The sequence below is a fragment of the Acanthisitta chloris genome, unplaced genomic scaffold, assembly GCF_000695815.1.
Source record: "Acanthisitta chloris isolate BGI_N310 unplaced genomic scaffold, ASM69581v1 scaffold12995, whole genome shotgun sequence".
Lineage (NCBI taxonomy): Eukaryota > Metazoa > Chordata > Aves > Passeriformes > Acanthisittidae > Acanthisitta > Acanthisitta chloris.
In genome coordinates, this window is record NW_008675442.1 from 135,123 (window position 1) to 148,626 (window position 13,504).

At 37.2% G+C, this 13,504-nt stretch overlaps 1 protein-coding gene across 2 annotated transcripts in view; it reads right to left on the minus strand.

The window, feature by feature from the left end:
• Positions 1-13,504, minus strand: part of LTBP1 (latent transforming growth factor beta binding protein 1) — a 175,356-nt gene that overhangs the window by 122,942 nt on the left and 38,910 nt on the right. The window contains exon 3 of one of the 2 annotated variants that reach the window (XM_009075762.1): positions 5,972-6,139. In XM_009075762.1, coding sequence (XP_009074010.1) covers positions 5,972-6,139 — 168 coding nt within the window. Of the gene's footprint in view, positions 1-5,971; positions 6,515-13,504 lie in introns of those variants that run through there. The other variant, XM_009075761.1, reaches the window with a different exon arrangement.

Here is a 13,504-nt window from a genome sequence, read left to right on the forward strand (position 1 = left end):
CTATTACAATGTTGTTGCATGAATAAATATTTCTAGCATGGTCATGATTTATACAGATGAAATTTCAAGTTACTAGTTAAAGCACTGGATAAATTCTAGTGTCCTGATACTTTTCTTTTCTTAGTGGTTTGTTTGGGGCTTTTTCCTGAGACACACGCACACACATTCTGAAAGACTGACCAACTTCCTTGACTACTGCTGCAGAAAGTTGAAGATACTATTCTCTTAGTCAAGTTGTGTGAGAGTTCTGAAATTTTCAAGTGTCTGCCAGTGTCTGTTAAAAGAAACAATATTTCAGCTGGCAGAAAAAAAAGAAGAAAAAAGAAAGAAGCATAGACCAACAAAGTCTGAAAAGGCACAAATTATAATTGCTACAGGAACAGTTGAAACAAATAAGAACTACAAGGTAGCCACCACAGAGACATTAAAAGGACAAAATTGAGAATACCAAAGGAATAGGAAGGTTCTTACATCATATCTTCTTCAGACAGGCAAGTTCTAGTGCAAAACTCAAGGATATTTCAAAGCAACACTTCATTCTTGCCCACAGAGAATATACTACTAAAACCAGGCTATGAATTATCATACACTGTTCTTGAGCTAGGCAGTTATTCCAGAAATAAGCAATTAGGTTGTCTGATGTAACATAATCAAGTTGAAAATGGAAGCCTTAAAAAAACCCAAAACACAGTTCTCCCTAGTTATGTTACCAAAAGGAATTAAAAAACCTCTGCATGAAATTTGTTGCCAATTATTTTAAAACCTCCATTTGAGAAGCTACACGCACATCCGCTAATTCTCAGATGAAGCCACAGAACAGTGTTTTGCTGGCGCATGAGCTACAAAGGTCAAACGTGATGGGCTATGTACTCAGGCTAACATCAGTCATGAAGTAGTAGACACCACATCAAAATAGAGAAAAAAGCATCTCCTCTAACACGTTGCCATTCCAGCAACTCTTACTAAACCCAGTGAAACAAAGAGTAAAATTTAATGAGTAGAAAACGGAACAGTGTACGCCTCACATGTTGCCAGAAGAGGCCGTGACTGTAAATTCTCACAAATCTACACAAATAGTTCCTCAAGCTGTTAGCCTTTTATGTCTTTTTATGTCATCAAATTCATCCTCCAATATTATTTATAATATTCCTTTCCATCAAAATGATATTGAAAAATCTTTCTCAAATGTCACAGTCACATTCTTAAATGTAGTAGGATATGTATAGTATGTAGGATATGGAGCAAAGAAGCAACAACTTTATTACATACCAAATGGCAGCAAGAAAACAACATCTATTGCTCTTGGATCTCCTGTTGTATGCAAACTACAGAAAAATGTTTTAACCAACACAATTCTTTGATAAGACCTGAAGTGCTTGAATAAAAAGCAATGTTAACTCGTACAGCACTGATAACAATGCATGATCACAGATGTCTGAATAAAATTCAGAAATTCTATGAACTTTTTGTAAGATAACTGCTTTAAATCTTCACAGTTCCAAATAGTTAGACTTTCTAGACTCTTTCCTAGGTATGAGATAATAACTACGTAGTCAAGTCTTTTTACTAAATTTCCTTTGAATAACCTATTGTTTTAAAATCTATCAGTCAAATTTTCTTTCATTACTTTCAACAGAAGACCAAACAAAATTTGAGGAAAAAGTTTCTGCTGCTTCTTGGAAGTTCCTGTCTATACATAATTGGAAACTTCTGGACAACCTCAATTATACTAAAACATTTCTACAGAGTCAACACAGTAAAACAGGAAAATTTCTGATAGAAAATTCCAGTAGGAAAAGTGCCAAAATTCAAGAAGTAACAGAATTTTAGCGTTATTGCAACAGGGTACAGAACATACAGATCCCTGTGATCCACGCTGAAAGTCTCAAAATTTACAATTAAATAAATGCACTCTGTCCTCTAAAATACAAAGGACTGGATAAATTTTCACTTAGGACACCATTTTCACCTGGAGATGAGAAGGCTTTGGGGTGACCTAATTGCAGCCTTTCAGCATCTGAAGGGGCCCTATAAGAGAGCTGGAGAGTGACGTTTTACACGGGCCTGTAGTGACAGCACATGGGGGAATGGCTTCAAACTGAAAGACAGTAGGTTTTAGGTATTAGGAGGAAGTTGCTTACTGTGAGGGTGATGAGACACTGGAACAGGTTGCCCAGAAAAATTGTAAGTGCCTCATCCCTGGAAGCATGCAAGGCTAGGCTGGATGGGACTTTGAGCAACCTGGTCAAGTGGGAGGTGGTCCCTTCCAACTTAAGCCATCTTGTAATTCTATGAGTCTGTTTCCCTGTTTGACACAGACACTGCCAAGTCCTCAGACACAGAATTGCTACAGAAATACATGCACTTTCAGTGACTAGCATGCAACTCTAACTTCTCATTTATAACAGTTTGAATAAACTGCATTAAATAAGATGCAGGGCTGCAAATGAACAGTGACTATAAACCTAAGTATTAAATGACTGCTTCCTTTACTAAGTTCTTTCATATATCTTCAACGAATGAGGCAGGGATCCTATGGAAAAAATAGAATTTAAATCTATAATTAAATACATATGCACAATATGTGAAAAAACAGAAGAGCGTGAAAGCATTAATTTGGGCATTTACTAATTCCTTACTGCTTCAATTTATAGTTACAAATTAGGTGCTGTCCTCCCACACCTTACAGGAAGAAAATCACTTTCAAAATTGGAATGTGGAATAACTTTGAGGAGAAACAGGGCACATCACTGAGTAACTTCAACAGTGAAACAGACAGAAACCTCATGTGTTACTCTATTTGCATCCTTTCCTATGCACACATATCGACCTTGTTTTACAAGCCTCTATAGATATATAAGGACTAAAACACCATACAGATTGCACATCCATCAATCCAATAGAATAATGAGGATCATCTATTCAGCAGAAGTTTCCACTCAGATTAAATGCTTTCATCCTCCAAGCCAATGAAACATTGGAGGTTGGTTAGTTTAGCTGTGCAACAAATCCCATTCACAAAATGAAACTGCAAAAACCCCAAAGTTTCACTGAAGCAGCCTGGCAATCAAGGAAGTCCTTCCTTTTAAATACCAAGCCTTCATCACCTTCAATTGCAATGCTAGGAGCTATTTTTGACAAGAGCCAAAAATCTTAGCTACCTGAAGAGTAGAATTTTATCGGATCTGTCCCTTGTTCTGGGTTTTTGTTTTTAATGGCTTATCCATATCTTATAAAATTTTCAGGAAACAGCATTTGTTCCTTGCCTGGACTCACTGGTACAAAGCTTCAGCTGAAATGTTGAACTAAGCACATTTTAAGAATCTGAAATAAGCCATGTTAAAGCTTGAGTAGCTGTAGTACAAGCATTACAATTTATAGTCTGAAAACAAAAAAGTGTTTACTAAGTTCAGCAGAAAGTTTAAAACAAAAAAAATTTACTGTGGTTAATTAATAGAAATAATAGATTATTGAGAACAAAGCAAAGTGATGTTTCAGTGTAATCTGCCATCACACAGCCAAAATTCAACCTTGTGTACTAAAATGCTGCTCCTGCTGCAGAAATGCATTTAAAACTAACAACCTAAAGCAGATTCTTAATTTCCTCACTTACAGTAGGTATCTATTATTAGTAACATGAGTTAGTTTTCCAAATAGGGCATGTGACTATCTTTTCTGGTTTTAGGAAGAACAAACACTTTTAAAAGAACATACTGAAAAAGTGCTGTTCATTGCTTTAAATATGTATTTTCTGACCCAACTTTCTGTTTCATGGTTGCCCTTTTAAATGTCACATGATCCAAATCGATTTCCATGCATTTTGGATAAACAGTAAGTAAAGAAGTTTACAAGAGGGACTTATAAGCAAAAAGCACAAATGAAATATAATACAGATATTTAAAATATAACAAAAGTTAATGATCTTGGAAGATGCTAATTACTTCTGTTTTATGTATCAGGAGACATGTCCACCAGGACAAACCTAAGTTAATGAGAGGCAGTAGTTAGAGAACAGATATTAAAAATTATTTCAGTAGCATGTATTTTAAACACTGATTCTGGAAAATCTGTGATCAGTGAAAGAACTCAAGCTACAGGTGCAGGATATCTCTCCTCAGGTATTAAAAAGTTCACACAGCATTTTTATTTTTAACTGGAGATCCTTCAAGTCTTAGTTCAGATCTCTTTCTTGTTCTTCTGTGAAAATGACAGCACTTAGAGCTGTGATAAATGCCTTTTATCTTTTTAAGGTAATATGGAAGATAGCTATAGGCAGGTTAAAAATCCTTATCCATGCCTAGCAACTTGTTTCTATACAGTTTTAAACCTAACACTCCCTTATCTTTCCATCGAATACTATTATAGGCTGCTTTTGTTGAATATTTCTAGTAGCCCATTGCACACGGTGCATCAGGAGCTGCATGGCCTGAGGCCAGGAAGGAAGGTGTGGAACACGTCTTCACAGGTCAATTTCCACTCTCCAAGTTTTCAAGTATTTGAAAGAAGGTCATGTTACAGCACAGATTTACATAGCAGACAAATTACACGACTGCCTGTTCTCAGCATTTCATGATCTCAATAGAAAAATTAGGTCAAATGAAATGGGGAAAGAATAACCCTATCCTTTCACAGCAGTCAGAAAATTAAACAAAAAACTTCATTAGCTGTGGTTCTTGCCAAAACATTGGTAAAAATTGCATTGGCAGTAAACACGAGTTTAAAGTATTTGATTTACAATTCCTTTACAAAATCATTTTCTTTTTGAATGCCTCTGAACAACCATAGACATGCCCAAAAATGCGCTGTATTGCTCTCTTAAAACACTGGTTTATTATTAGTCCAAAACATATACATTTTTACAAACATGCTTATTATCAAAGAATGCTTTAGTAACTTCAAGGGCTTTCACCCACAGCCTGACAGTCTAGTAGGAGTGTTAAAAGAGGGAACTGCTCTTTGTATACTCTGTCCAGATGAAAAGAAATATAATTTGGAATTACTCCCCCACCCTAAGCATGAGTGCACTTTTAGAAGGGCAATATTGGCCAGCCTCAGCACTGCCTGAACATTATGTTTATACTAGACAGAGACTAAAATTACAATGTTCTTATCTGGCATTCTTTGACTAGAAAGTTGCAAAATAATTAAGTTGTTTTTTTTTTTGGAAAGCAACGCTGTGATATTTTTAGGATAACTACGGAATACTTTCCAAGAGCAGTTAAGTATACTATAACATGAACTGACAAATTTAAAAGTGTTTAGGTATGTATCCATATATTCGTATTTCTCTGAGCTTACAAGACTAATACTTGCCCACAAACTCCTATCTAGAGTACAGCTAAAATATGCAAATCATCATCCTAGCTAGTTCTCAGGATTTCTTTCAACACAGTCAACATTAACAAAGAAATTACTGGCACTAATAACTTTAATTAGACTTAACATTATTTCAGTTTCTACAAATGCCAAATATCAAGTCAGATTTACTTTCAGCAGTAAGAAAGTTTTAAGCTGACGTATATTTAAAAAGGACTGCAGTTTTAAGGAACTGCTGAACAAATTTTGGAAGACAGATTCCCCGTGTTAGCTAGATTTTATGTGCATTTGATACCTATTCAAGAAGTAAAAAAGAGGAAACAAAATTTTTTGTGGAATCTGTCATTTTCTCTATTTGCTAACACAAACTCTGAGGGATGAATTTTACCAAAAGCTTCAGCTTAGCATGTTGCAGCCCTGCAGCTGAAAATTCAGATGAAAAATATGTGAGTTTTTTCCTCTGACACAAAAGGAACTTTTGGGAACATTTCCGAAGGATATCAGAAAGCTTGTCTAACATACAATGGTTCCTACTCAGCACAGCCCTCCAAACAAAGAGTAACAGATGCACAACTGGTATTAATAACAAAACATCTCCTCCCTCTGCTAGTCAAGAGAGGACAGCTAAGGACAAATACAGTTTCAGGGTACTTACCTACTCGGAAGTTAGTGGCTGTCAGAGTGTCAGCAGCATGGCCATTTTCACTGATGAGGGTGGTTGTATTTCCCTTCTCACAGTTGTTCTGACAGTTGCCTTTGGTACAAGTCACTTTACAGATGCTGGGAGTAAAGACCACCTTGATGCGACCAGTGTGATTTCCCACTGTCAGCGGAGGCAAAGAAAAAAAGAAAAATAAACAGATCACTTTGGTATCCATTGATTTCCTTCAAAAAGTTTCTGGGGAAAAAAAAGGCACAGCGGGAGGGGAAAGGCGACAGGTCTACAGGAGGAGGGCAGTCTGCAGTGCTCTCTCTCATAGATCTCCAGTGGTGTCTCTGAAACAGGAGTAGGAAGCTTAGCAAACAGAACTCCGGGATCCGCTCCAAAACCACATTTAAAGTCAAGTCACTGGAGTGGGATTAGTAATCACAATGCTGCACTTTATTCACAGGCAGACAAAGAGCAATACCAAGGGCATGACAGCTTAAATAGCCAACCCTGACAGGCAGATGTAATGTAAAGAGGCTGGCTGTGCACCTAGAGGTGAATAAACTCTGGTGTCCTCCTACATACTTTTCCTGTTTCTGCACTTATTAAGTCACTATTTGTAGCTCGACCCCTGGAAATGTTTTAGGCATGCGGCATGTCTGAAAACATCTGTCTCAAATCTCCTGGCACCCCAGACCAAAGTGGTCAAACCTTGTGATGCAGCTGCCTGGACCCATTTTCCCCACACACACACACAGTTTTTTGGCACTATTTTTCCATGAGGATTTACATATTATAGACTGAGCTTTGCTGTCAGCCTTTGTTTAAGTAATAAATAGCTCTGAGAAAAGGGTGAGGAAGTATCAGTGCTTTACAATACTGGTTCTGAGCTCAAAGATAAAAACTGGCTAGATTCTCTTTTTTTCATATACATCTTTACAGTAATTTTAAAAATTTGAATGTAATAAAGACTGCACAAACACTAACCTTAAATTGAACTAATTAGAAGAATTTTTGTTACAGAATTATACTTAAAACCAGACGCATTTGATTATATAGCTGAAGACAAAAAAAAAGATATTAAAACTACTTGTTAGGAAAATTAGGGAATGGAAGAGATTCCATTTGCAATTATTTAAAAAGAAAACAGTTTGCCCTCTGTACACTTACTAATAAATTTGGAAAGTTCTTGTAAATGTATCATAGCATCTTTGTGGAAACTATTAATAAGTACTTTCATATCAAACCTAACAATGCCAAGAAATGACGCACAGAAAGAGAAGAATCTCCTTTCTCATGTCACAGAAATAAAAAAGTTGCTGGATAGTTGCCTAACCTAGTTTATGAAACACCCTCTGGAAGAACAATTTTTTGAAAAACTCAATAAATTTAAGAAAATCTTCCCACTTCAAAAGAATATAAAGCCTTCTTATTTCTAGCTTGTCATAAACAAATAAATTAAAGCAATTGTGCCAACTGTTTTGTCTACAGTAAAGGCATTGCTCTATTTGAACAGCAGCTGTGGTACAGATGCTCCCACCTTATTCTCCCTAAACAATGGTTAGAAAAAGCAGAGCCTGGACAGATACAGGAATAAAATATTTCAATTAAAGATTCCTGTTGTGATTTTAATGGATTTAGAAGATACCTTGGATTCTTGGATGCCAAGCATTTCTTACAAAAATGAATACACCTTTGCAGGTCACCTCTCTACTGAGGGTAGAAATTCTAAGCTTTGCTTTCGTTAAGCACAGCCTCACAAACAATATAGCCACTTTGTATTTTATTTGCATAGTTATACATATATATATTTTCCTAGAAAACCCCTATCCATTTTATATTATCAGATGTTTTAGCAATATTTTTCCTTTAGGATGTGATCTAATTAAAAAAACATGGTTAGTTGAGTCACAAATGTCAGTCCTGCCTACACTGTAAAAACCAGTATTGGGGGACCCAGACAAGTTTTCCAGCTTAGCTCAACAAAATTAATTTGGCTTTGTCAGTGTTGGAGTGAAGCAAATGCAGAGCTCAACATGTGATGGAGCCCACAGTGCAAATACTGAAACTGGATGGGTCTTGTGGCTTGTGTTGCCACGGCGTCAGGGAGGAACATGGAGCAGCATGGAGGCCACTCAATCTCGTCCTTCTACCTGATATCCAGAAATGTTTTGTACAAGCCAAGTACGCCTCCTACCAAAAAATATTCCATACAATGTACCCACAAAGAACAGAAGGTTTGACCACAGTCCCACCAGGTATAAGAAGTACCCCAATTTTGTATCTGAGGGATGAGAATTCAACATGAAATTGCAGGGCAGACTGACAGATTTGTCATCCTTGCCCCCCCCCAGAAGGCCTTTGGGCAAGTCTTGCATCCTCAGCTATGCTGAGTGTTGACCCAGGATATTATGCTTGTGATTGCAATTGTATTGTTAGTGCTATATATAGCTACTCTGCAGTTGATGCATTTGTCACCAGCAATCCAAAAGAACCATCCATACATGTTGCATTCAGTAAATGGTGCTATTTGTGAATCCAACTGGCTCTTTTGAATGCAACTGGACTTAGAGTGCACAGACTATTCCCACATCCAGCGTTCAGCCTATAGTTATGCTTTTGAAATAGTCAGTACAGATGATTTAATTTTCCTTCATACTATTCTATACCATGTTGTTGAGTGCTGAGCTGTAGTACATCTTGGGCATACTGTTTAGAGCAACAAAAAAAAAATTACTATTTTAAAAATCCTTTTAATCAAATAGTTTAGATTTTACCAGAAAAATCCTGTAGCAGTTTTTTTTAGTAGAAGAGATGCTTTAGTATCAGACTCAATGGGAATTATAAATTTGCCTTTCAACACTTTTGGGTAAGAAAATATTGGCCTGTAAGTTTGGGAGTAACAGCAGCTGAACAGTACCTTCAAAAACACAAGTCAGTATCTAAAGAGCTAAAGAGTATCCATGAAAGAAACACAGCTTTTCAGGGATGAAGTCTTAAAAACAAGGTGATATAAACCCCCAGTCCCTACAAATATTCAAATCATTATTCAGCATTGGTTTTTATCAAATACCTGAGTTGGAAGGGTCCCACAAATACAACAGAAATCCAATTCCTGGCCCTGCATAAGACAGCCCCAACAATCATACCACATGCCTGAGAGCATTACCCAAATGCTTCTTGAACTCTGTCAGGCTTGGTGCTGTGACCATCTCCCTCGGGAGCTGTTCCAGTGCCCAATCACACTCTGGGTGAAGAACCTTTTCCTAATACCTAACCTAAACCTCCTCTGACACCACTTCAGGCCATTCCCTTGGGTCCTGTTACTGGTCACCAGAGAGAAGAGATTGGTGCCTGCCCCTCCACTTCCCCTTCTGACACAATGAGTTCTCTTCTCCAGGCTGAACAAACCAAGTGACCTCAGCTACTCCTCATATGGCTTCTCGCCTTTGCCCTTCACTGTTCCCAGGGCCCTTCTTTGGACACTCTGCAATAGCTTTATAGGCTTTTTACATTGTGGTGCCCAAAACTGCATTGAACCGCACTGGCCCTAGAAAGGAGCCCTGTAGAAACCCACTAGTGACCAGTCACCAGCTTGATGCAACCTCATTCAAGTAAATGTGTCTGACCTGTCAGTCAGTTGGTCACTCGTTGCATGATACATTTATCTACATGTATGCTGGTTATTTTGCTGTAAAACAAATAAAATTCTCAGATATTCCTGGTTTGGCAGTTGCAAGGAAACAGAAACAAGACAGCTTTGTATTCTTTTGATTAGTTGCAAGGAAACAAACAAGACAGCTTTGTATTCTTTTGATACGGGAATATTTTCTCCATCTTTCTTAGATAAATGAAAACTATAATGACACTTACTTTCTTCGCCTTGCCTAGCAGACCACAGCTTTTAACTTCAATTCTTCTGGAGAAGTATACAAAGCTAATGATGGCCTCTGAGCTGAAAACTGACCAGTGTACAAGGAGGTGATTCAAGGCAGAGATGTTATTGTCATCCTTCTCTGCAGTTGCACCTAAGTAGACAGTACTATCCTCACATATCCTGAGGCTGAAAGACCTTAACAGTGAGCTTTATATACACAGATTTAAACTGGAAACAGACCACAAACCCTTCTCCTTCCTTCAAAAGGAAGCTTTTAGCAGAAACTGCAAGTTTAGACTCTTAGACTTCCTTGAATCATTTCCCTTTCTTCTCTTCTGTACTTTGGGGGTTTTTTTTCCCCTCTTCTCCACAGAGGAAAATTTAATTGTAAATGAGAAACTATGTCCTTCAATATCTCTTAGATGATTTTGCCGTATTAATTTTAAAGCTCACAAAAAGACTATGACTGCTATAGCCTTGATCTCTTTTGGTTTTGAACTAGCTCATATTAAAGGACAGTGTATTTTTAAAGAAGCATACAGATTATTTTCCTCTTTAAACTCCAGAACCTTTACTGATGATGCCACTGTGACATAGTCATGACAAAATCTGCAACTTAGATTATCTCAAATTTATTTCTGGAAAAAAAATGATGGTGCTACAGCACTACAAGACACCTGGAATATTTTTTTAATATATAGAGAGAAATTTATCATAAACTTTTCATGACCAATTTTAAACATGTGGAAATGAAACACCTCACTATGTTCTTAAGTATAACACCAGGCTGAAGAAATATGTGAGACCAGATAAATAAATGAGCCTAATGCAAGACAACAAAAGTAGAAGATACCAACACCAAATAAATAGCAAAACTACTGAAAAATACAGCAGAACTAGAGCTAAAGTGAGATTGTTGTTTTAATAAGGATAAAACAATCAGGATTGCTAATACTGAATAGAGCTTCAACCCTGAGCGAGGCAGAAAATTCACTATGAGGAGGCTCAGCCAGCAGCACCATCATCCTGCCTCGTAGTCCAAACTCACTTACATGTAAGAACTCCATGATACATTTGCAAAGAGATCAGTGGAAGAATGTACCCAAAATTTCCAAAATCTGTAAAACTCTTGAGACAGATTAAAAAAAAGAAAGATGTCTGGGTAAAGTGATGAGATTTTAGTTGAAATCTGGCACTGTATGTATGTGATTTTCTTTCCATCTCCGTAAGTCACTATGATATATCATCATGAACACAGCAAGCTCCTGCTGTGATAAATTTATGATTTAGCAACAACTGCAGAAGAAATGGAAAATATAAGCAAAAGGATTTCTTCATAGAATCCCTTCTGCCCCCACTGTCCATTATGACAAATTGAAATATTTTTTCCTGCATTAGCAGAAAAGGTGGATGAGTTAAGGCAAGGCAGGTGGCAGGTTTTATGTCCAGGTGGTCACAATGGCTCACAAAGCCATGCCTGGGCAGAGCTGTATAAGGAAAAGGATTCCTCCTCAGCCTCCTGGGTACCTTTGCAATATAACTCAGACTTTGTTTCTTTCTAGCAGAATTTCTATAAACACTTTTTTTCTTGAGTTTATGGCTGCCCTCACAGCTCCAACATTCTAACAGTATTCAATAGCTGTAGTGGAGCTCAGATGATTTGTGGCATGCCTCTGTTTTGCAGGAAGACAATGGGCTAGCAGCACTAGTGAAAGCAGAACTGGTATTCAATTAAAAATAGATTACTACATAGGTTAAGTGGGGTAAAGAGAATAAATTATTTTTATGTGTCAAAAAAATTAAAAATGTTACTGTGTGCATGATGGTTTTGTGCTTCACAGTGATCTGATCAAAAGGATTCACAATAAGAAGACGAAAAATCACAAGCAGTGGCTTCTACCAGCTGAGTACATAGTGTACCTTTATCCATACATCTCCCATAATCCTTGCACAAAAATTTCTGAGGCTACTTTAAGAGGGGTGTGGTTTGGGGTTTTGTTATTGTTGTTGTGGTTTGTTGCGGTTTTTATAATATCTTCACTTAGGACAAATATCCTGAAGTAAATCTCCTGAGGAAACAGATCTAGCAGAACTGTAGGCTTTCAATTGCTACTCTGTTTTCATGACACCTTACTTCTACACTGAACCTAGTATGTTTTAACAAATTTATCTAGACAGAATATCATCAGACCTAAAGATTCTATTTTAAGATTACATTCTCTTCCCAATGAGATGGGCTATCTCAGGCTATTTCATGTTTTCAAATTATAACCATGATGTATGAAGAGAGCTTTGAAATGAAAAATCAATCTTCTCAAATCAAAGTTGATTAGCTTTTAAACAGTTAATAGGTTTAACATTTTAAATTCTACGACGACCAACGCCCTCTTTTTTCTTAGTTAAATGCTGACAGAAGAAAAAAGGAAAGAAGCAGAAGGAAGTTGCTTATTTCCTAAAACAGGTGTCTCTCAGTTATTTCACTAGTGCACCTGGTTTAGTCCTTACTACTAGATATGCTTGCTCAGCCGAAAGGAAAGATGTCATTGTATAAAAATCAACCACGTAAGTAAAATAGTTAAGCTTTTAGAACTATTGTCAAATGACCTTTCTACACTTTTGACAATATATGAGGAAGTTTGGGTTTGTCTTCTCTTAATCATCAATGTATACAAAAGAAAAAAGGAAAGAAAAAAGAAGAAAAATCCAAACCAACTCTCTCCCCCCCAAGAAAACCCCACCACAAAAACCCAAACAAATCAAAAGGCTACATCTTAGTAATACCAGCATCTGAAAGATTTCTAATGGTAGGAGCTAAAGAAGGAAATAAAGAACAAAAAACAAACAAGGGGGAGGGGGGAGAAAGAAAGATAAAGACACACTAGATGGACATACAGACCAGAGTCAGATCTTCCCTAAATTTCAGATTACACATTGAAGAAAATACAGGACTTGTGATGCATAGAAAGGATCAAAAGAGATTCTGAGAGAGCACCTAATCTCCCCTCTCTTTTTCCCGACACAAGATAAAACAAAAACATTAAATAAAGTTCGTCCATACTATCCTCAAAACCCTTCTATTATGCAGATTCCACAGCCTTCCTGAGGAATCTATTCCAGTGCTTCAGCCTCTCATATTATAAAGGTGTTCCTAATACCTAACCCATGTTTCCCCTGTAGCAATTCAAGTGTACTATTGCCCTACTTGATCTACGGCAAACTGACAAAACATCATATCCCTGTGGATCAATTTCTAACATATCTGAAGATTGCTACCATGAATATCCCTCAGTCTCATTTTCACCAGACCAAAATAATCTCCACGTTTTCAGTCCAACAGGCCACATTTTGCACTTTCTTGTTTTGCTTTTGATACCACTCACTTGGTCCTCATCTTTCTCCAAATACACTGTTCAAAACCACACTATACTGCAGCTGAGGTCTCATCAGTGTTGGGGAAAGCAGCAGAATTACTTAATACAGCTTTACATAAAATGTTTCTGTTGGTATAAATTATTTTTCTCTCCCAACCGTGCAATACTGATGCTTTACACTCAGAACCAAATCTCCAAACTAGGCCAAAGAGGCACAGATCTCTCAAATCACCTTCTGATCTGTTGATACAGACATCATCCCAGTAAAGCAAATATGGAACATTCCTTGCA